We start from the raw sequence: 24,057 nt of genomic DNA on the forward strand, positions 1-24,057 counted from the left end.
AGTGACACATGGTAAAAATAATCATAATTGTTTTGAATTCTGACAGTATATATCAAATAGAATTTTCTTTAACTGAAATATTTATCTTTCTTTCTTTAGCTATTAATGCTAGGTATAATCATAGCTTACAGTGCATTCCTCTTATCTAACGTAAAAGGCATGACAACTTTTAATGATATAGGAGTTTATGAGCTGATTCTATATATCTGGATAATTGCAGATGCTGTTGAGGAAATAATCGTATGTATTATAATAATTTTGTATTTGTAAAGTTGCCTATAACATAGCCATGATAATGTATCAGATTAAATAGTAATTATTCATTTGAATACTCTAAATGCTTTTATGTGTATACATGTGAGGACGAATCTTTTTTAAACGTTTCTTTTTTTCTAATTTTTACATCATTTTATCCTTTCCTGACCTGCTGATTATTTTATTTAATTGATTATTTTATTTAATCAACGTGTGATCTCAGTTCTTCCATGATGAAAAGTCAATAAAAGCGTGAAATGTTCTTGTTTCCGTCTGAATTTCCTATTATGATATCTTGAAAAATGACACCATGTGTGATGACGTCAAACAGAAGGAACACATCTTTGTGCAGATTTTACGAATGGAAGGATTGAATTTGTCTGTATGTCGTTTAAAAATCATTAGAGAAATGTATTCCATCACCCAATCTTGTTCAAAACGATATTAATCAACTTTCAACAGTTCAATTACAATATCTAAAACACTCGACGAGCTTCGTGTTTTGAAAAAAATAACTGTCTCGAATGGATACATATCGCATCAAACTCGATACAGTGGAAGAACTTATCTGTATACCAATGTCTTTCGATGATACATTATTTTAGACGTATTAAATTATATGCAGCTAAAATGTACCAGGCATGTGTTGCCCAAACCAATTTTAAATAAATTGTAGTTATATAAATGTTCGATAACTACTGATAAAACCATGTTTTCGTAATTTCCGAGTGCAGGTCATAATCGGAGTATTTGTTTGTGTTTTTTAGAGAAACATTGTGATAACGATGAAAAGAAATGGAACCCACCACCCTCGTAAATTGTTTCGTCTGTATTGTTACCTGACGAACTTCTGGAATGTTCTAGCATTGCTGTTATACACAGTATTAGTTTCTGCTGTAATTGTTCGAACTTTTAATGGTGGCCAGCGTATGGAAATTCGACTTTACAGCTTAGGATTATTTCTTATCTATATGAGATTTTTTCACAGTTTAATGGTCCTTAAATATTTTGGCCTTAAACTCATAATGATTGGCAAAATGGTATGTTGATATATCTATGGAATCTATTTTTTTTTATCCTCAATGCTCTTCGACTTCTCACTTTATTTGACATTTTTAGCAATTTTTTTATTCGAGTGTCACTGATAAGTCTTTTGTTGACGAAACACATGTATTACATGACCAGCAATCTCCGCCTTATTTTTTAAACTTGACAATAGAAAAAAAGGAATGTGCATACATTTGTATTTATGTTTTACGATGTTTTAAACAAAACAACTTTTAAACAAATAATAATAATACTTATGTTTTCATTATTAATAACTCATTACATTACACGTTGTAGCTTAAGGAGCTGCTCCAATTTAGTTGGATCCTGATTGTTTTTATTGTGTGTGCTGGTGTAATGTACCATTCTAACATGTATCCTAATCATCGTGATATGTGGCCACAAAATGGAGCTGACATGGAGCATTGGCGAATATGGAAGATCTTGTCATTACCTTATTGGCAACTTTATGGTGAATTGTCTTTGGACCAGTTGAGAGGTAATTACAAATGTGTGATCTTAATGATTGAACAAAACAGCAATACACACACTCACAAGTACATTCGATAATGTGCATTAGTATCAGCCTATAGAAAAGTTTAAAAATGGTTCATAAAAAAAGAAACTTAAAACCTGTCCATACATTGTATGTTTCCATATGAATTAAGTGGATAAAGTAAACATTAAATTAAAGTAAACATTAAATGCACTAATCTAAGTTTATCTACAGCTATCTATGTATAACATCAATACAAAGAAATTGCTTTCAGAAGGAATTTCAAAATACATAATGAAAGATATTTTTTATGTTTATGCACTATGCAGTTATCATTATACAATATAACGTATTGGATTCATTGCTGCTCTTGAATAACAGTTTTTGAAAACATAAAATAATCTGTCTTGATTAAAAAGAGTATTTTCATATGATAAAATTTTTTAATTTTGAAAATGACAGCAACCAACTCATTTACAAGTACTTTTCAAGTACATTTCTAATGTAAATCGCTAATTTCAATGAAAAAATAATCGAATGTTTGCAACACTATACGAGGTATATGAGCCAATGCCGTATGATGAAATACCACCTAAGAAAATAACTATATGACGCATACACTTACAACATGTTCTTGTTTATTTTAACCAAGACACTAACTAGTGGGTTCCAAAACTTCATTGCATTGTGTATCACAAATCTTTCATTGTATTGTTTCATTAGGAGAAACAAATAACAATGGTACTTGTACATCTGTTGAATCAGAATGGGAAAGCAACCCAGACATGGAGAGATGTGTTGAATACGACTGGGCCATTATGGTTATAGCCGCCATGTATATGTTGATATCAAATCTCCTGTTGTTCAACTTAATCATTGCATTGTTTAGGTAAATACTACCTTCTTATTTTCCTTTTTAACGACTTTTCAAATATTGTGACCTCATTTAGTACTGGCATCTTCCCCGTTTTTTTTGCGTCTTTGATATATTAATTTGGTTGGTTGAATAATTTAGTATTTTGTGTTGTATGCCTACGACAATGTGCGATGCAACTGTAAAACAAATAACCACCATTATATCAATCATCTCGTGAATGTCTGTGATGTATATGTACGCAGTTTAAATGAATCTAAATTATTGTCACATTATCTTATCATGTCTATTTTGGTTGCTGGTCCAATTTTTCAATATAACAAATCAATAAACAACTGTCATACAAGAGGATTTTTTTTGATAGCTAAAAGAAACAGATCCAGCCCACCTTTTTCTTTCGCAAATGTCTATACCGTGTCAGAAATAAGTTGGTTGGTTCTGTTTGATCTTTTTTTCTGGTACTGGTGTTTGGAGTTGCATTTGTTGAATGCGACTGCTTGTTATTATGTTGTGTAATTATATCACTATCACATATTTGAGGCGGCTTATTTACGAACATTTCCCCAAGTTAGGAGCTTTTAGTACAGCGGTTGTCAACTTTGCAAAACCTGAAGCATGACAAAAGTCCCGTACTTTTGATTATATTTTCAAAAAAAGACCAATTCCCAAACACCCCAACCCAACTTAAAAAACATTTGACTCGTCTTACCTTTGCACAAATATGCAAAATTCAAACTAGAAACTCTATCGCATTGGTATTTTTTTTAGATTGGGATAATTCTCACTTTGCATAAAACCACTTTGATTCAACGTCATTTTTTGTCTGAATATAATAATAGTTCGTGATTCAAATGGAAACCAACCGTGATTTCTTTTTGCGGACTCGTTCTATTTTTCATGCGAGATCTGCGTCATAAGAAATGAAAATCTATCACTATCCTTTAACGTCATGATCCGCTTTATAGGTGATGTACTCTCACCGATCAATTCGAATATTCGTGAAATGTTGAAAACATCTATCCAAGAAGGGCAACAGTAAGATGTTTGTGAACGTATGTTGATGAACGTTACCGTGTCGAAATACCGATTATCTCTTTGTTGCACTTTTAACAAAACTAATGTACCCATACGACTGAAAGAGGGACAAAGGATACCAAAGGGACAGTCCATCTCATAGATCCAAAATAAACTGACAACGCCATGGCTAAAAAATAAAAAGACAAACAAACAAATAATAGTACACATAACACAAAAAAGAAAACTAGATACTAAACACACGAACCCCATCAAAATCTGGGGCTGATCTCAGGTGCTCCGGACGGCTAAGTAGATCCAACTCCAAATATGGGACCCGTAACATATCCAGGTTGAGTTTGCTAGCCGGAGTGACGTAAAAACGATGACTCAAAGAATTCAACTTAAAAAAAAAATGGTATATAACAATTCGTATTACTATAAGTTACATCATTCCAGACCCTATTGTTTTCCACAAAATTAATATTAACAGTTATTTATAAGATTCGGGTCGAATCCGATACTGATACGTATAGTTTATGTTACCATTTACCTAATCTGTACGTTCTCCCTCTGCAAGATGCACCATGAAAAGGTGTATTTGAGACATTTGCTATATACATAGCTTAAAATCAAACCCGAACTTCGTAATTCTTATATGACGTTCTTCATACTCGTTGAGAACACACCCGTAGTCAAATGTAAATATATTGAATGAGCTACCCATCGTCATTGAACGACGACGTAAGAGAATAAGCATTGTACGGGAACATACATGATTGAGATACCGAAAATCATCAGAACAAGGACACGTAAACAAACGATGATAAAATAAAATATGTTGCATGTGTATTCATTATTTTTCATTTTCAGATTTCTAAAGGCTTGTATGCAAACTTCGGGCAAATCCACGAAATTAAAATGAACGTCGATGAATTCTCAAGTTTTCCCTTGTCCACCAAAATGAATAAATCCACAGTATCTTTTTTATACATATAAGTTAATTTATCATTCAAATCCATAGATAAACATATCTGATATCTAAATACCTTATTTAAATAGTTTGTAAAAGCATGTTCTGTCACTAATTCAGTTTGATCCGTTCTTTTACGTAATTGTAATACAGTCGGAAAGCTGACCCCTGTTTGACACCATTTCGTAAAGCAACAATGAACGTCATGTGATAACCATATATGGGCATTTGTTACCAAAAAAAGTGAAGCCCGTCTTTTAGAAATTGTGTTTTTTTGCATTAGTTAAAACTAATTTGCTTTTAAGTGAACATTCCTGAGTATATAAGAAATATATTGATCAACTCTTTCTTAACTTCTCGGGAAGCTATGCTAAATTTTAGTTATGTCATGTAACATAACTTGTACTATGATATGTCAAATTGGTGTCACTTAATACGCTGTAATACGCAAATGTGCCACTTCGATGTGTCGATATTTCTGACGAAGCGGGACCGACGGTAATGTACGAGTTACGTCCCTTTGTTTGACACTTTCATGAACAAACTATTGTTATATTAAGCACCACATGCTGTTATTTACATGTGGATATTATTAAAATAATTTTATTAAATATATTTTGATACTAAAGACATGTGCAAAAAAAATAGAGAAACACATTCTATCACTTTTCAGAACTCACTTCAAGTGAAAACGGCCCTACATGTATGTGCCATAATAGGGAAAATACTTAAATATTATTATTCCAAGAGTTAATTTTATATTTATATTTTGGTAAGTATTTTTACCAAAATGGCGGGTGACACATGTGGAGCAGGATCTGCTTACCCTTCCGGAGCACCTACGATCACCCCTAGTTTTTGGTGGGTTTCGTGTTGTTTATTCTTTAGTTTTCTATGTTGTGTCATGTTTACTATTGTTTTTCTGTTTGTCTTTTTCATTTTTAGCCATGGCGTTGTCAGTTTGTTTTAGATTTATGAGTTTGACTGTCCCTTTGGTATCTTTCGTCCCTCTTTTACTGCTGTAACCAAATTATTTCAACATAGAAATAAATTTCTACTACATTAATACATTGTACAAGGGGTAGCCAAAATATTCATGAAAACTGGATCAAGACAGGATTAAAATGACCAAACACAGGAAATCCTTTTCATTACTGATACCTGGTCCTACCTTTTTCATTTTAACTTAACAAAAGAGATCGTAATGGAAGTATTCTAAATATAAAATCGTCATAATTTTTAATAAAAGGAAATTAGTTTGCAATCCTTGTATGAACAAACTAAAAACATAACAATAAATTTTGTCTTATTGATTCCATGCAAGTTCTAATGTGTCAAATTATAAAAAAAAAAGACACTAAACCAATAAATAAATGGTGCTTATCTTGAACTTGAAAATAAATAAGAACAAAAAAGACTCAGTAATATTTTTATTCTTCTATTAAAAAAAAACCCCTTTAAAAAGAACTATGCATTTTTATATTTATATAAAAGTATTTCAGAGCAGTTTCTGGGTGCTAAGTCAACAATTATGTTTTAGATCACAAGTCAAAATTAAGTCACACTTCATGTCAGTATGAACATGTTTAACCCCGCTGCATTTTTGCGCCTGTTCCAAGTCAGGAGCCTCTGGCCTTTGGTAGTCTTGTATTATTTTAATTTTAGTTTCTTGTGTACAATTTGGAAATTAGTATAGCGTTCATTATCACTGAACTAGTATATATTTGTTTAGTGGCCTGTTGAAGGACGCCTCCGGGTGCGGGAATTTCTCGCTACATTGAAGACCTGTTGGTGACCTTCTGCTGTTGTTTTTTCTATGGTCGGGTTGTTGTCTCTTTGGCACATTCCCCATTTCCATTCTCAATTTTATGCTATGAATAAGATTGCTTAAAATGCTAGTCTGAAAGAGATTGTTTTAAGTTCAAATTTAGGACAAGTCTTTTTTATTTACTTTTGCAGGATTCCTTCATCACAAAAATAAAAATAAATTATTATAAATAAAGGCAACAGTAGTATACCGCTGTTGAAAACTCATAATTCCATGGACTAAAAACAAAATCGGGGTAACAAACCAAAACTGAGGGAAACGCATTAAATATAAGAGGAGAACAACGACACAACATTAAAATGTATTAAAAAAAAAAAACACACACACACACACACACACACACACACACACACACACACACACACACACACACACACACACACACACACACACACACACACACACACACACACACACACACACACACACACACACACACACACACACACACACACACACACACACACACACACACACACACACACACACACAGAGAAACGGACTAAGCATTAGACAAAATCCTATGAGAATAACAAATATAACATCAAAACCAAATACATGAATTTGGAAAAGAGTGACTTAAAGAGAATTATTATTCAAGTCAAAAAATCACGCCATTGGGTTTCAAACAAACACACTAAATGTGTGTGCATTGTTCTGAGATATATTAAAGTTGACATCGATGTGTAAGACCAAAATACTACAATATCAAACTAGAGGCTCTAAAGAGCCTGTGTCGCTCACCTTGGTCTATGTGACTATTAAACAAAGGAAGCAGATGGATTCATGACAAAATTGTATTTTGGTGATGGTGATGTGTTTGTACATCTTACTTTACTGAACACCCTTGCTGCTTACAATTATCTCTATCTATAATGAACTTGGCCCAGTAGTTTCAGTGAAAAATGTTAGTAAAAATTTACAAATTTTATAAAAATTGTTGAAAATTGACTATAAAGGTCAATAACTCCTAAAGGGGTCAACTGACCATTTCGGTCATGTTGACTTATTTGTAAATCTTACTTTGTGAACATTATTGATGTTTACAGTTTATCTCTATCTATAATAATATTCAAGACAATAACCAAAAACAGCAAAATTTCCTTAAAATTACCAATTCAGGGGCAGGAACCCAACAACGGGTTGTCTGATTCATCTGAAAATTTTGGGGCAGATAGATCTTGACCTGATAAACAATTTAACCCCATGTCAGATTTGCTCTAAACGCTTTGGTTTTTGAGTTATAGGCCAAAAACTGCATTTTAACCCTGTGTTCTATTTTTAGCCATGGCGGCCATCTTGGTTGGATGGCCGGGTCATCGGACACATTTTTTTAAATAGATACCCCAAAGAGGATTGTGAATAAGTTTGGATTAATTTGGCCCAGTATTTTCAGAGGAGAAGATTTTTGTAAAAGATTACTAAGATTTACGAAAAATGGTTAAAATTTGACTATAAAGGGCAACAACTCCTAAAGGGGTCAACTGACCATTTCGTTCGTGTTGACGTATTTGTAAATCTTACTTTGCTGAACATTATTGCTGTTTACAGTTTATATCTATCTATAATAATATTCAAGATAATAACCAAAAACAGCAAAATTTCCTTAAAAATACCAATTCAGGGGCAGCAACCCAAGAACAGTTTGTCCGATTCATCTGAAAATGTCAGAACAGTTAGATATTGACCTGATAAACACTTTCAACCATGTCAAATTTGCTCTAAATGCTTTGGTTTTTGAGTTATAAGCCAAAAACTCCATTTTAACCCTATGTTCTATTTTTAGCCATGGCGGCCATCTTGGTTGGTTGGCCGGGGCACGCCACACATTTTTTAAACTAGATACCCCAAAGATGATTATGGCCAAGTTTGGATTAATTTGGAAAAGTAGTTTCAGAGGAGAAGATTTTTGTAAAAGATTTCTAAGATTTACGAAAAATGGTTAAAAATTGACTATAAAGGTCAATAACTCCTAAAGGGGTCAACTGACCATTTTGGTTCTGTTGACTTATTTGTAAATCTAACTTTGCTGAACATTATTGCTGTTTACAGTTTATCTCTATCTATAATAATATTCAAGATAATAACCCAAAACAGCAAAACATCCCTAAAATTCAGGGGCAGCAACCCAACAACGGGTTGTCGGATTCATCTGAAAATTTGTAGACAGAAAGATCTTGACCTGATAAACAATTTTACCCCATGTCAGATTTGCTCTAAATGCTTTGGTTTTTGAGTTATAAGCCAAAAACTGCATTTTACCCCTATGTTCTATTTTTAGCCATGGCGGCCATCTTGGGTGGTTGGCCGGGTCACGCCACACATTTTTAAAACTAGATACCTCAATGATGATTGTGGCCAAGTTTGGTTTAATTTGGCCCAGTAGTTTCAGAGGAGAAGATTTTTGTAAAAGTTAACGACGACGGACGACGACGACGACGACGACGGACGCCGGACGCCGGACGCCAAGTGATGGGAAAAGCTCACTTGGCCCTTCGGGCCAGGTGAGCTAAAAATGTCTTTCGTTTGGAATTTAGTTCGAACGGGGTTTCCTACGGTGTGATAGACAGTTAGACTTAAATTGTTTTAACTTTGAGATACTTTATTTTTATTTTTATATAGTATATATAACCTTTGTTTATCTGTGAAAAATGAAGAAAAAATAACACTGTTACAGACATTTTCGCATGATTTATAAACGACGATCAACAGCGTTACGTTTGTGTTAACTTTGAAAGACGGTCAATTTAACGTGTTTATTGTACTCTTTTCTTTAATAATAGATACCTTGCTTAAAAAATCGAAGAAATTTATTTCTGACCCTAATGGCAAGTAAGAATCAGAAAAAAGAAAAAAAATCAAATTGGCGCCAAATTATTTTTTCCGCGAAATTAATCCAATTTCAGAATGGCTGGTTTTGATATCTGTCCAATTGTTGTCTTAAGAAAGTAGCAACAACGGCCGTTTCTAAGGGCCTGCATTCCGACTGATAGTGTGCATTTTTTTTTATTTCGTGGCTCTTTCAGCTGACATTCCGTTATTATTTTACTAATAGTTGATTCCGTACGGTGAACTATACCTGTAAATTTCAATGATACTGAGTCTCTGGTAAAGAGTTGTTTCATTTGCATCATCTTCTTATTTTTTATATTAGTATCGATTGTTATTTATAGTAATTATTATTTTAGCTACCGATTTGAGGAGGTGCAGAACAATTCTGACAGGTTGTGGAAGTACCAGAGATTTGCAATCATAAGAGACTATAGCACAAGATTTCCTGTGCCTTTGAATGTGTTGTTACATATCCCGATTAGCATATATAATTGTAATAGTAAGTACTAATAATCTAAAATGAGTTATAACTGACTAGTAGTGTAGTATTAAATTGAAATATGGTAAAATGACCATTCGTTCTTATGTTGTAATGTTGCACCACTTTCCTAGGTAAGGAGGAGGGTTGGGATCCCGCTTACATGTTTAACTCCGCCATATTCTGTATGTATGTCCCGAGTCAGTAGCTTGTAATTCAGTGGTTGTCGTTTTGTTATGTTTTACATATTTGTTTTTCGTTCATTTTTTGTACATAAATTAGGGCGTTAGTTTTTACATAAGAATTGTTTTGCATTTGTCATTTCGGGGTCTTTTATTGCTGGATATTCGGTATTGGCTTTATTCATTGTTGAAGGCCTTACGGTGACCTATAGTTGAAAATTTCTGTGTCATTTTGGTCTTCTGTGGCGAGTTGTGTCATTTGAAATTATACCACATCTTCTTTTTATATAACTTTATCAATCTGACAATATAATCAACCGTATAAATACCAAACAATTTTCGGAGAAAATTCGTTGTATAATATATACATTTAATCCATAATGATTGTGGTGACGTCAGTCAATTCATTAACTGTGGATTCTTTTTCTAGAATCAACGCTTCTAAAATCTGCCGATGAAATGGACTCACCAAATTATATGCAATTGTGTCCTTAGTGTGCCTAATTTCATTATTTTTGAATTGACTAATTTAATGAAATGATTTCTATTCACTAGTTGAATTAATTTTAAAAATTACTTTAGTTTTTGTAATTGTTTTATGTCTTCACTGGGAATCGAACCTTTCCTTGAGTGTCGGTTAGTGTACAAAAAGGTCTATAAAGACGTCTATTTCATATATATAAATTAACATATGATATTCATCGGTATAACGGACACACAAGGTTTGTACCTTTATATATGCATAGTAGGCTCTTGTATAGTATAAGTTGGTAGCCGCGATGTAAGCATAGTTTAGACAGATGAGATAAAGGTACAAATACGTTTAGGTTCGAATCATTGTATTATCTTTGTTATTCTAAAGGTATCCTGTTGTTTTTTATTTAGTTTGTTTGAGAGAATATTTCTGTTATTAAAACGAGCTTTACCATTTATTCTTAGATTTTGATTGGCAATTTCACATGTTTGAAACGACAATGTATTTACACCACTGGGTCGATGCCACTACTGGTGGACGTTTCGTTCCCGAGGGTATCACCAGCCCAGTAGTCAACACTTCGGTGTTGACATGAATATTTTAATAATATGGTCATTTTTATAAATTTCCTGTTTACAAAACTTTGAATTTAAAATAAAAACTAAGGATGTTCTTATCCCAGGCACAGATTACCTTAGCCGTATTTGGCACAACTTTTTGGAATTTTGGATCCTCAATGCTCTTCAACTTTGTACTTGTTTGGCTTTATAAAAATTTTGATATGAGCGTCACTGATGAGTCTTATGTAGACGAACCGCGCGTCTGGCGTACTAAATTATAATCCTGGTACCTTTGATAACTATTTACACGACTTGGTCGATGCCACTGTTGGTGGACGTTTCGTCCCCGAGGGTATCACCAGCCCAGTAAGTCAACACTTCGGTGTTGACATCAATAATATGGTCATTTGTTTAAATTTCCTGTTTACAAAACTTTGAATTTTTCAAAAAACTAAGGATTTTCTTATCCCAGCTGGCATAGATTACCTCAGCCGTGTTTAGCACAACTTTTTGGAATTTTGGATCCTCAATGCTCTTTAACTTTGTACTTGTTTGACTTTATAAAAAAATTTTGATATGAGCGTCACTGATGAGTCTTATGTAGACGAAACGCGCGTCTGGCGTACTTAATTATAATCTTGGTACCTTTGATAACTATTTACACCACTGGGTCGATGCCACTGCTGGTGGACGTTTCGTCCCCGAGGGTATCACCAGCCCAGTAGTCAGCACTTCGGTGTTGACATGAATATCAATAATATGGTCATTTTTATAAATTTCCTGTTTACAAAACTTACTGGTACCTTTGATACATTCTATTTGTCCATTTCTGTTGATAAATAAAGTATGAGTTCATATGTTTTACTACAAAATTTTACAAAATAAAACGATTTTTCGCAAATTCCAATGAAACGAGAAAATCCTGAATCATTCCACACTTCTTTTTTTAAATTTTATTGGAAACAAATTCGCTAATGTCTTACTTTGTAAACAAGATAGTATTCAGATGCCTTATAATTTAAATTGATTTGTTGTGTTATATTTATATGTTTCTTACTAATTGGTTGTGATCTTAGAATTATTAATGCATCTTTGGACATATCCAAACTCACTTACAATATCTTCTAATTAACATGATTAAGAAAAGGCTTTACGAAAAACAAATCATTCGACTTTCGAGCTCATGCATGGTTTCTTGTTCGAGCGTCAACGCATATCCATTGTATCTATATACCGTAATAAAGGTTAACACATGCAGTGTTTAACTGAAAAAGGGACGAGCGATTAACATTTTTTCGTTCCTGAATTTTATCAGCTCTACATCTTTATACATGTACTGTAGTAAAAATTAACTCTAGATTCTTCAAAAAGGTAACACTGTGCCATTGAAATTTGAATTATTAGTTCAGTCTAAGTGACCGAATTACCAAGACTGATGGTGTTGTCTCGATATTCCAATAGCACAAGATCGTATTCAATAATGTGTTTTATCACTTTCAATAGTAATCCAATGGATGGATCTGTCGTAAAATACTGAAAACAACACGTTATTAATTTCTTGCGTCCGAAGCGCTTTTCTGGATTTACCTTCATCAGGAACGATCAAAGCCAAACATTTGAAATCCGAAGATGTATAAGTACCGAAACCGTCGAAGAGCTGTATGTCAAAAATACCTAAAACAAATAACCAAATTCATCTGAACCCAACTTTGCCTGAGCGACTTGAAACCTTAGTTTCTTAATAATTTCTAAATTTATTAATGAACAATTTTAGTAAAGAATGTCAGGACCGAAATACTGTAAAGAAGTCACATGTTTAGATTTCTGTGACCAATCTTACGATCCTTTAAAATGTATATTTAGCTACCCTGCAATAAATTCCATCTCCATGCCTAGTATAGCATATATTCTTGCATTGATACGAGTGGATTATCGGATTTATCCAATCGAGATGGTTAAATTATCTAGAAAAGTAAACGCATAACAATACGCACATTAAAATTCAGTCCAAGAGAAGTCCGATTCCGATGTCAGGAGATGTAACAAAAGAAAATAAATAAAATGACAATAATACATAAATAACAACAGACTACTAGCAGTTAACTGACATTATGCGTTTACTTTTCTACATTGGCTAGAGGTATAGGGGGAGGGTTGAGTTCTCATAAACATGTTTAACCCCGCCGCAATTTTGCGCCTATCCCAAGTCAGGAGCCTTTGGCCTTTGTTAGTCTTGTACTATTTTTAATTTTAGTTTCTGGTGTATAATTCGGAGTTTAGTATGACGTCCATTATCACTGTACTAGTATACATATTTTTAGGGGCCAGCTGAAGGACACCTACGGGTGCGGGAATTCTCGCTACATTGAAGACCCATTGGTGACCTTCGACTGTTGTCTGCTCTATGGTCGGGTTGTTGTCGCTTAGACACATTCCCCATTTCCTTTCTCAGTTTTATGCCAGCTCCAGGCCTCAATTAAACTGATTGAAAGAATATGTCTTCATCATATGAATATCAGGCACAACTCCTCTCGTTAGGGCTTAAGTATCATACTTTCATAAAATATATGAGAAGAACATAACCTGGTTTTACAGCTAGCTGCTTATTTCACTTGTATGCAAGTTGCATTAAATTGAACAAAACTAAAAGACAAAATGGGTAAAAGTCAGTGACAATAAAAGGAATAGAGCAGTCAGCATAGTGTAACAATTAGAAATTGTATATGAAAATATAAATAACTAAGACAACAGGGTAATTTAATAGTATAACAATCCTGATAAAAGAGAAAAAAAAAACATACCAGGAAACATATTAAAAAAACTATAACAATATAACTATCTGGTGGGATGTATAAATACCGAGCCGCGTCAAAGAGTATTCATCAAAATACACATAAAAAAGAAACAGAGGTGAAATGAAACAGCAAACACATAATTAAACTCAAAAATTTAAATTGTATGACGAAGCCATGGTCCGTAGCGAAAAACGTCGATAAGACACGCATTAGTTAATAAAAGTTCAAACCATAACCATGATCGAGTACCAAAAACCCCACATGAAACTTCCGTTGTGTAAGTATGATGCGTTAACAAAATCACATTTGGTGGTGAATGAGCAGTATAATAATGTTTATCGGTTTACTGATAATACAGGTTTAATAAAAGTTCTAATTCTGTATCAATTCTCGAGTCCCCACTTTTATCTTTGCATTCTGAACTTCGACCGTGTCTGTCACGTGACTTTAGCGTATTGTGACGTCACTTTCAAATTTTCTAACGTTTGAACGGGAAGCTTGTTCAATTTGTTTTGTAAAATCCAGTTCAATCCTCAACACAGATGAAACCTCAGAAAAAAATAGGCAACCGCCTAAAAGTTTACGATCTGTATTTGCAGAGAAAAAGACTACGTCTAATCCTAAAAGACCAATCGTTAGTAAAAGTCATGTGCATTCTGATCAAGAAAGACCAATGGCTCCTCGTGGGAATCAGAACATTATTGCGGCGGGTAGTCATTCAACTCCAGTTATGGTAAATGAAAGCGGAGACGAGATTATTGCCTCCAACCAAAACCATAGTGACCGTGCGGAGTTGGACCCTATGACAGTAACCATTCCTGGACCGTCGTCTTCGAGAGTTCTGAAGTCGAGTACAGAGTCTCTTCGACCAGAATCACACGATGTCGCCACAACAATCCACAAAAGAGCAGCCGATAATGATTCTAGTATAGTTTCCAAAATCGAGACGGTTCCATCGATTCAGGATAGTCATGGTATGTATACACATTATTATATTAACATACAGGGGATCAAAACGCACCCCCTTTTATCATAGTAGGAGGTCCCAGTCGGTAATTACAGGCTCGCATTTGGCCAGTAATGAAACTTTCCTAGTTAATCACATTCCAGAAAACATTCCTAGCATATTTGATCCGATTGGGGCTCATATTCCTTTAAAGATTAATGAACAAATTTGGCGGGGTGAGTTTATTCATTTAGGTTTATTGCTAAATTCTGCTGCAGATTTGGGCTCTGATTTTTCTTTAGATGGCGATTTTGTTTTGAAAGGAGGTGCCCCGACTGGTTAATAAGAAACCAGTTTCTTTAAACAATATAGAAATTTGGAGTTCGGCCTTTGTGATCTATATGGCAATTCTATTGGAAAAATGGCCTGTGGAATCCCAAGAGTATTTGAAATATACGTTTGGAAGAAAATGCAAATTTGATCACGAATGCTCAAAATGTAATGGACCACATCCAGTTATGAGTTGTAGAACTTAAAAAGGTTGAGCGGTGTGACTTGTGAGATTTATATAAATTAGGAAATTCCCCTATCAATGTTTGTGAAGTCGAAGAATGTTTGTTGGATTATCCGGAAATAACTGCTGCCTCCGAATTGATTCAGGGATTACGTTTTGGCTTTAAACTAATGTACGCTGGGCCTAGATTTTCTTTTACTTGTGAAAATTCTAAAAGTGTTTTAAAGAATACAGAGACCACTAGGAAGAAGTTAAATAAAGAAATTGAGCTCGGGCGTATTGCAGGTTCATTTTCACATCCACCTTTTCCTAAATTTCGCTGTCCCCCTTGCTCTTATTCATAAAACAACTGAAGGAGAGTTTCGCTTAGTGTTGAATCTTTCATCCCCTACTGGTAATTCTGTTAATGATTTTATTGATCGAGAATTTTGTTCTGTGCGGTATGCGAGTATTGATGATGCGGTCGAGATGATTAAAAAAATTAGGAAAAACACAAGTTTTACGTCCGCCTTCAGATTGTTGAGAATTTGGCCAGATGATTTCGATCAGTTGGGTTTTGAATTTGATAATGACTTTTATTATGACCGTAATTTGCCCTTGGAGCCGGTCCCAGTTGTTCCTTATTCGAAATTTTTTCCACGGCTTTGCATTGGTATACGGCAAAGCGCAGCCATTCTAAGAATATTCTGCATTATTTAGACGATATTTTGTTCGTCGGAGAAGTAGGCACGAACCAGTGTGCCAATTTATTGAAAACATTTACTAATGTATGCCAGAAAATGGGGGGGGGGGTCCCTTTAGCAGAAGATAAAACAGTTTTACCAGTTGAAAGTTTTCCACTTAAGATTTCTTGAATTATTTAGTTTTAATGAGTTGCGGAATGATCGCCTATGCGACAACTCAATTGTACAAACAACGTTGGTATTAGCATCTAAAGGTAACCGTACAACTTTCAACAACGAGCAAAACATATGCGGCCGGTTTTATTCTACACATTATTTCTTGAATTATTTAAATCTTTTATTAATAATGTTTATCCTGTTTACTGATAATACAGGTTAAATAAAAGTTATAATTCCGTATCAATTCTCGAGTCCTCCTTTTTATCTTTGCATTCTGAACTTTGACCGTGTCGGTCACGTGACTTTAGCGTATTGTGACGTCACTTCCAAATTTTCTAACGTTTGAACAGGAGGCCGTGTAGGTTACAAATAAGGGGTTTTATGATGTTAATTGTTCTTTAATTGTTAAATTATAACTCTTTATTTTAAATCAAACGTTACCCACATCTGAAAATAAAGTTACGGACAGTCTGCTTAGTTTCGATCAAAAAGTTACGGACGTCTTATCCTTTTTTTTATATTTGGCCTTGCGCTTTAGTAAACTCAAAATTAACAAACTTTTGTTCGTGATTTCTTTTTTCAAGAATCCTATAAATATGTACATTATGCATGCAAAACGTCGCAAAAGGTAGATTTTGTATGAATCAAATATCAACGAGTATTAGAGTCCGCCATCTTGGGCTGTTGGTAACTTAAGTTACCCACCGCCGATCAAGCACAGTGACATTGTTGTGCTGATATTTCGAGTAATAATATATATATAATTAATCGATAATACGAGATAATAATTTCGTTATAAATAGGTTAACTGATCAATGTTCTAATCTCCTAAATGAATAAAAAAGAAAGACAAAATAAAAAATCAAGGTATAAATAAAATGAAATTGTGTGAACCCTCAGGAGAGCAAGTCTGGTGTGTTAAAATAGTTGTTGGCTACAACCACCATGCGAACTCAAACTCAATCAAATTATTCAGAATTGGAAAAAGGACACAATGAGTTAAATCAAATGAGAGATCAGATGACAAATGTTAGATCAAACATCTCTTCTGAGGTCCGCTCACATATTGTTTCGGTCTAATCAATTGATGTTGGTAACCTTAAAATGTGCATAGATTGACCGTTTTTTTGGCTCTGTTTTTTATTGTGTAAAAACAACACACCTTTTTTTGAAGACCATGTTAACATAAACAAACAAAACAGTTTAACTGAGATATGAAAACATCATACGATAGAATACACGGTGGAAATTGAAAATTGGAAAGTTGGAATTTTTTAATACCCTCAGGGAGTACACCTCCACCAGATGTGGCATCGACCCAGATGATTGTGTGTCAATATCTCAAAACGACCAAGAGTATCCCACATTTCACGTTCACATGTCTAATATATAAGATCCAATCAATCATTGACGTGTTTGACAGGTTTCTCATTGACCGGACATCTGAACAAACGAAAGAAGTTTGAATAATGCGTATCATTTCGGTCTTTCAAAAGGTTATATATTGGATAGAATTGTGACCAGTATGAGAGAACATTTAGAACACATGTCGACAGTTGAAATATTTTAAAAAGCATTGAGATTATATAGAGTGTATGTTGATGTAATTCGTGAGATTTTTCAAGTTGAGATTTTTCAGTACCTAAATAATCTGTTTCCACTTCTAAAAATCTAGAAAGACTCAGCAAGATAGTTGTTTTCATAAAAAATAATAGACTGTTGATTGCATAACAGTGGTAAATATGCTATTAATGTTAAGGACAAGAAAAAATTAACAGTAAATACAATAGGAAGGTCCTAAAATAGAGAGCAACTAGAATGAAGGTCGGAAAATGTGTACTGCCACTGACAAAAGAGCGTTAGATATATGTCATACTACAGACTACCTACTGACCCATAAAAGAGTTGTTACAAGGGTTCTTAATGTTCAATGAGCGTGGCTGACTCACTACGCGTTGCATCGAACGTAATGTCCCCATTTTGACCAAACGTGACTGCGCATGTGTACATCCCACATAGCAAAACGGACGCCCCACTTTGGGTAGGGTTCCACTGCCAGTCGGAAGAATACCTTTAGTGAATATTTTTCTATTTCCTGAGTCACTTTTGGAGTAGTTTGCATAAACATGATGTAAAATAAAATGTCGAAACAGAGAAAGTTCTCATTTGGGTGTTGTTATACCATTACTGTTCAAATAAGTGTTCACAACTCAGTACGGAAAACATTTCAAGTCCAAAAGGGAAAGAAAACGGGTAATATGTCTAACAGAGAATAAACCTACAAAAAGAAGAACATTGTGCCTATAGAAGACACAACTGAGACAAAATCTTTAAATCAATACTGAATAAATCTAAAAGGATAAACATAATATAACGTAAATGTGCATTTCTTATTTTATGAAAACAATGTAATTAAAATTTTACCACTAGAGTAATGAAGCAATTTTGTTTTTAAATTTCCTTTTAACAAAACTTTGATTTTTTCGAACAACTAAGGATTTTCTTATCCAATGAGTGGATTACCTTAACAGTATTTTGGCAAAAACTTTTATAATTTTGGGTCGTCAATACTTTCAACTTTGTACTTGTTTGGCTTTTTAACTGTTTTGATATGAGCGTTACTAATGAGTCTTATGTAGACGAAACGCGCGTCTGGCGTATAAAATTATAATCCTGGTACCTTTGATAACTATTTTACACCACTGGGTCGATGTCACTACTGGTGGACGTTTCGTCCCCGAGGGTATCACCAGCCCAGTAGTCAGCACTTCGTTGTTGACATGAATATCAATTATATGGTCACTTTGAAATTTCCTGTATACAAAACTGATTTCGACAAAGGATTTTCTTATTCCAGGATTAGATTACCTTAGCCGAATTTTGGCAAAACTTTTTGGAATATAGGGTCCTCAATGCTCTTCAACTTTGTACTTGTATGGCTTTTTAACTGTTTTGATATGAGCGTCACTGATGAGTCATATGTAGACGAAACGTGCATCTTGCGTATAAAATTATAATCCTGGTACCTTTGATACAATGTAACTATTTCGCACTTCACAAAGTGATTCAACAAGTGCATTTTGTTTCCACGTTAACTACCACTACAAAATTTTTCTTGTCAAATTCTCATTTATATCAAATTTGTATGAAATTTACTCGACATATTCTCGACATTCTGAATATGGTCTAAAATTTTCTTGACAAATTCTTGACATTTGAATACTGTCTTGAAATTTCTCGACATTCTTATATTTTCTCAGAATGGCTTGACATATTCTGAACATTTTGAATTGTGTCTTAAATTTACTTGACAGTTCTGAGTTTTACAAATCATGACTAATATTCATAATATAACTTAAATCTTTATTTCTCTTTATATAATATACTGTTGTTTCAAGTTACACTTCTTACAACAAAAATGAAAGTTGGGCATGTAAAATAATTGAAAATTTGGGTATCTAAATATTTTAACAAATGCAGAGATGGCAGATGGCTATGAAATCTATGTAAAAGCATCTATCTATACAAATCCTTGGTATAAGACAATTCAAACCTGGGGTGTTGATATAAAACGATTTGAATGTGGGTTTTTAAAAAATTACAACAAATTTTGATTCCTAAATCTTATAAATTAAAATGATTAAAACCAATCATACTGTAGACATATTTCATTCTACATTCATAATAGTCATTGTTAATATGGTAAATAATTATTGTACAAAAATGTGGTTTATATAGCCAATTATGATGATATTTATTTAACAGAAGAAACATTTGTGTAATGTCATCTGTTGGAATATATATTAAGTATTACACATGGACATGATGTTCCCAATAAAGTAAGGTATTCCGCACCCCAGAGTACACGCAACTGTCAAATAGGAATAACTGATTTACCTGTAATCAGCCATACAACTTATAAGTTGATCAGTTAAATCAAAATTAAACTACATCATGTACATGGGAATTATTCAGGGTATTCCAACTTAGTTGCACCAAAAGGGTATCTTACTATACCAAATTAATCCTTGATTTTTCAAAGTTTAGTTTAGCCATGATAAAAAGGAGTATATAACAGCAATAAACAGCGCAGAATAAGTCTGTACACATTTCAGGCGAAATTTATACTGTTGAGATAGTTGAGATAGTGTCAAGACATATTTAAGACACTCAAGAATGTGTCGAGACATTTTCAGACTATATGTAGAATGTCACGAATATGTCAAGACATATTCAGACATTATTAAGAATGTCAAGAATATGTCAAAACAGATCGAGACAAATTTAAGACAGTCAAGAATTGGTCGAGACTAATCCAGACTCTTATCAGGGGATACAGGAAGTGTCGAGAAATTTTAAGACAATGTTCATACCGTCAAGACACTTGTCAAGAAAAATCAAGAACCGTATTAGACAAATTCATACTATGTCAAGAATTTAAAAAAATTATTCAGACAAATATAGAATGTCGAGTAAAAATTCATGCATATTCAGATAAAAACTGGTCTTTTCAGACTTTTAGCTGTTAGTCCTTTTTTCATTTGTTGTTAATTTTTAGCATTATTGTTATCATTGACATCTCATGCACTTGAAGTGATGATAATACAGAAATTTATCGACATAAAAAAACAATAAGCACCAATCAGGCTATCAGGCTATTAAAAACAAGAAATAAAGATCAATTATGGACTTTTGACGGGATCAACACATTATAATGGACCTGTTCATTTTAAATAACCGAGTAAAAGGTATTAGGAAATTGGCGTTCAATGTTCTATCTGTGTATATCTTAATTGTATTTTGCAACAATTTTAATATGTTATTGAAAATGTCAACATTCTTTGAACTTTTTAATGTAAGAATTTAACATAAAATTTTTAATATCTCCTTCTGATAAACTTACAATTTTCATTTTGTTTACTACGGCCCTTCCTCCATGGATATTTTTTGTAACTTCATGACGTCTTTCCGCCCGGAACTTTCCAACGTCGGAACAAAAGAGCATTTACAAATATACATATAAACAGAAACATACCGTCAATATACATATTAATAGAAACATACCGTCAATATACATAAAATAGAAACATAGCGTCAATATACTATAAAATAGAAACAGGGCTTCGGATACGTAAAGAAACTTCGGAAACATGTGATCGTAATATCCAATAAGACCAGGAGGATGATACACCATATGTAATATAACTAAATATTTGCAGCTAGAACCCCTCTAAAATAAACAAGGCATGAGTTCAGTGCTCCTAAAGGGTGAGATCTGTCGTGATTATCTTTTATGCTTAGTTCGTTGGATATAATAACGACGGAAATAATGGAGGATTTATTGATACAAAACATGAAAGATAATAGAAAAGAGGTCTTTGATTTTCTTTGATTTTAATATCTCTTCTCACTTTTGAAATATAAACCTATGGTTCTATAGTATGTGATTGCAAATTGGTATAGACAACAAAAGTGATCAAAAGTCAAACAAGAAAAATCGTTCAAGATGATCTTCGAAGTTTTGAAAAGAGAAACATTTGTTTTGAAACTGCATGCTTTGACTTACAATAATAACGAAGTTTTTTTCTTATTGCAGACAAAAAAGATCAGAATTCTCAAGAAAAAAATAAAGATTTAAGTATGTATCAAAATTGAATTGGTAGACATGTTATCCTAGGGAAGCTTTATTTTTAGAACGTTAAACATTGAGTCTTATTTGTAATCTTACTTGTTTTATATACACAAGTCTTCATTGAAGACCGTTATTTGACCTTTATATGACTGTTTGTGTTTTAATAGTGTGTGGAAATAAGAAGATGTGGTATGGGGGGAAGTGAGACAACTCTCAATCATTTTGTAAAAGTAAACAATTATAGGTGAAAGTACGACCATCAACATAGTTCATCGGCTTACACCGAACTAAAAGATATAAATGTTCCCAAATGACTAGTGTGATACAACGCAAACAGAAATATATATAAAAAGAGAATCACCGAACAACAGGTTAATATGCAAAAAATTACTTTAAATATGAGGCACATCACAAAGTAACATTCTGCTTATAAGATGTTAACATGGATTTGATAAAATTTATAAAATTATAATGAAAAAATGAAAGATTTGCTCTTAAGGTTTGATATGACTTTTTTTTTTTTTTTTATCAATTATTATAACGGAGACAGCCATTATATATCTCATCTCAAACGTCGGTCTTGCGGTGTCTGTGTTAATTTTCTGTTCTGTCATAGCAAATATCTGCTTCAAGAACATTCGTTTCCTATTCATTGAGAATTTATTCTTTTCAGGTAAATGCATTGAAGCATGTGTACTCGAACCTGAAATACTAAAGAAGTTACAAGAAAAGTATGCCACCAGCCGTCTTTATAGCGAAATGACGATGAATTCGGTACATTCACAATGATGTTTATTTGAATTTGACATTATAGATAAGCCATTTTACTGAGCTATTTAAATATCATGTATATGTATAAAATATTAAACTATCTTTAAAATGATAACCGACGTATTTAAATTTAAGTATATGTTTAAAACTATTATTTCGATAACATTCAGAAGCACAAAGATACCATTTAAATAACGTTTTCTCTGTTTGTGTTCAGTATTCTCGGTCCTCGTATCTTTCTGTTTACATTCACCAAAACCCCGCAGAAATCTCACATGCGTAGGTGCGATCTAAAAGTCATGTACGTTCGTACAACAAAGTTTACATTAAAATTTTATAATTGTCCCGAATAAACAGCGGTCACGGATGCAAAGAGCTATTGGAGAAACAATTATTTTAATAAAAATATAAATCTTTGTAAGATCTAGTTCAAATATTTATAGTTTTTCACTTGCTTTCCATCACGATATAATTAACGAGACGTTTTTTTCAAACACAACCAAATCACCCACCAGGACAGCATTTTGTCCAATCACAGAAAGGATTTTCGAGCATGCGTATTCTGTTGCCATAGTAAAGCGTCCTTAAGTTCAAAGGGCACAAACCGAAACTAATACCGACTACGTCGGAAAAACTGTTACATTTAGTATTCTTAATGTGTCTTAATTGTTGCTTGTGAATTAAAACTAAATGGTTTAAACTCTAGAAGAATTTTTCGAAAAACTAAGAATTGTGTACCCACGGAACTATTATAGATACATGTATCATAGATAACACAGTATTTAGCAAAAACGTTTTGGTTCCTCAATGCTCTTCAACTGAATATCTTATTCGGCCTTTTAATTTTTTTTATTCGAGCGTCAATGTTGAGTTGTTTAATGTAAATAAAATGCGCGTTTTACATGTACATATAAGATTATAATAACTGGTACATTATGTAACTTATTTTGTCTTTTACTAACTTCTTAAATAAAATGATGTTCTATCTGCCGCACAATTTTAAAATTTACTTCGTACTTGTTAGGCTTTTTAACTTTATGATCTGAGCGTCACTGATGAGTCTTATGTAGACGAAACGCGAGTCTGGCGTATTAAATTATAATCCTGGTACCTTTGATACCTTTTTAATTTTACGCATTGTGACTTGAATGGAGAGTTGTCTCATTGGAACTCATACTACATCTTATTATATCTATATATGGACTATTTTTAGAACGGTTATCTCCTTAATGGTGCACACATTGTGACTGTGCATTCATATATTATTGCAATAGTTTGGCTTTTTTTTTATTCAAGGACCTTTCTTACATATACCAATGTAAATAACGTGTGGTCTTTTACTTCCTTGTTCAAGTAGGCGGTCCTCATTGCTTCACAACTTCGTACATTTTTGGCCTTTCTAATTCTTTTTATTCGAGCGTCACTGATTAGTCTTTTGAAAACGAAACACGCGTCTGGCACAAATACAAAATTTCAATTCTGGTATCTATGATGAGTTTATTAGTTATTGGACTTTCCAATGTTTCTTTTTTGTGCTTTACCT

The 24,057-nt window shown here is 33.3% G+C and overlaps 1 protein-coding gene across 1 annotated transcript; it reads left to right on the forward strand.

Moving 5' to 3' along the window:
- LOC143071407 (transient receptor potential cation channel subfamily M member-like 2) lies at nucleotides 1-23,345 on the forward strand. Its single transcript, XM_076245669.1, has 8 exons — nucleotides 1-240; nucleotides 1,023-1,295; nucleotides 1,600-1,801; nucleotides 2,522-2,687; nucleotides 9,676-9,818; nucleotides 14,409-14,783; nucleotides 21,708-21,749; nucleotides 22,417-23,345. The coding sequence occupies exons 1-8, from the start codon at nucleotides 106-108 to the stop codon at nucleotides 22,530-22,532; spliced, it is 1,452 nt and encodes a 483-aa protein (XP_076101784.1). The 5' UTR covers nucleotides 1-105; the 3' UTR covers nucleotides 22,533-23,345.
- Nucleotides 23,346-24,057: the final 712 nt, after the last annotated feature.

This window comes from Mytilus galloprovincialis, chromosome 4 (assembly GCF_965363235.1).
Source record: "Mytilus galloprovincialis chromosome 4, xbMytGall1.hap1.1, whole genome shotgun sequence".
Lineage (NCBI taxonomy): Eukaryota > Metazoa > Mollusca > Bivalvia > Mytilida > Mytilidae > Mytilus > Mytilus galloprovincialis.

Coding starts and splice junctions, on each gene's coding strand:
- LOC143071407 (XM_076245669.1), top strand. CDS start 106: ATGCTAGGTATAATCATAGCTTACAGTGCATTCCTCTTATCTAACGTA. Junction 1,802..2,521: donor GTCTTTGGACCAGTTGAGAG/GTAATTACAAAT, acceptor TTGTTTCATTAG/GAGAAACAAATAACAATGGT. Junction 21,750..22,416: donor AGAAAAAAATAAAGATTTAA/GTATGTATCAAA, acceptor TATTCTTTTCAG/GTAAATGCATTGAAGCATGT.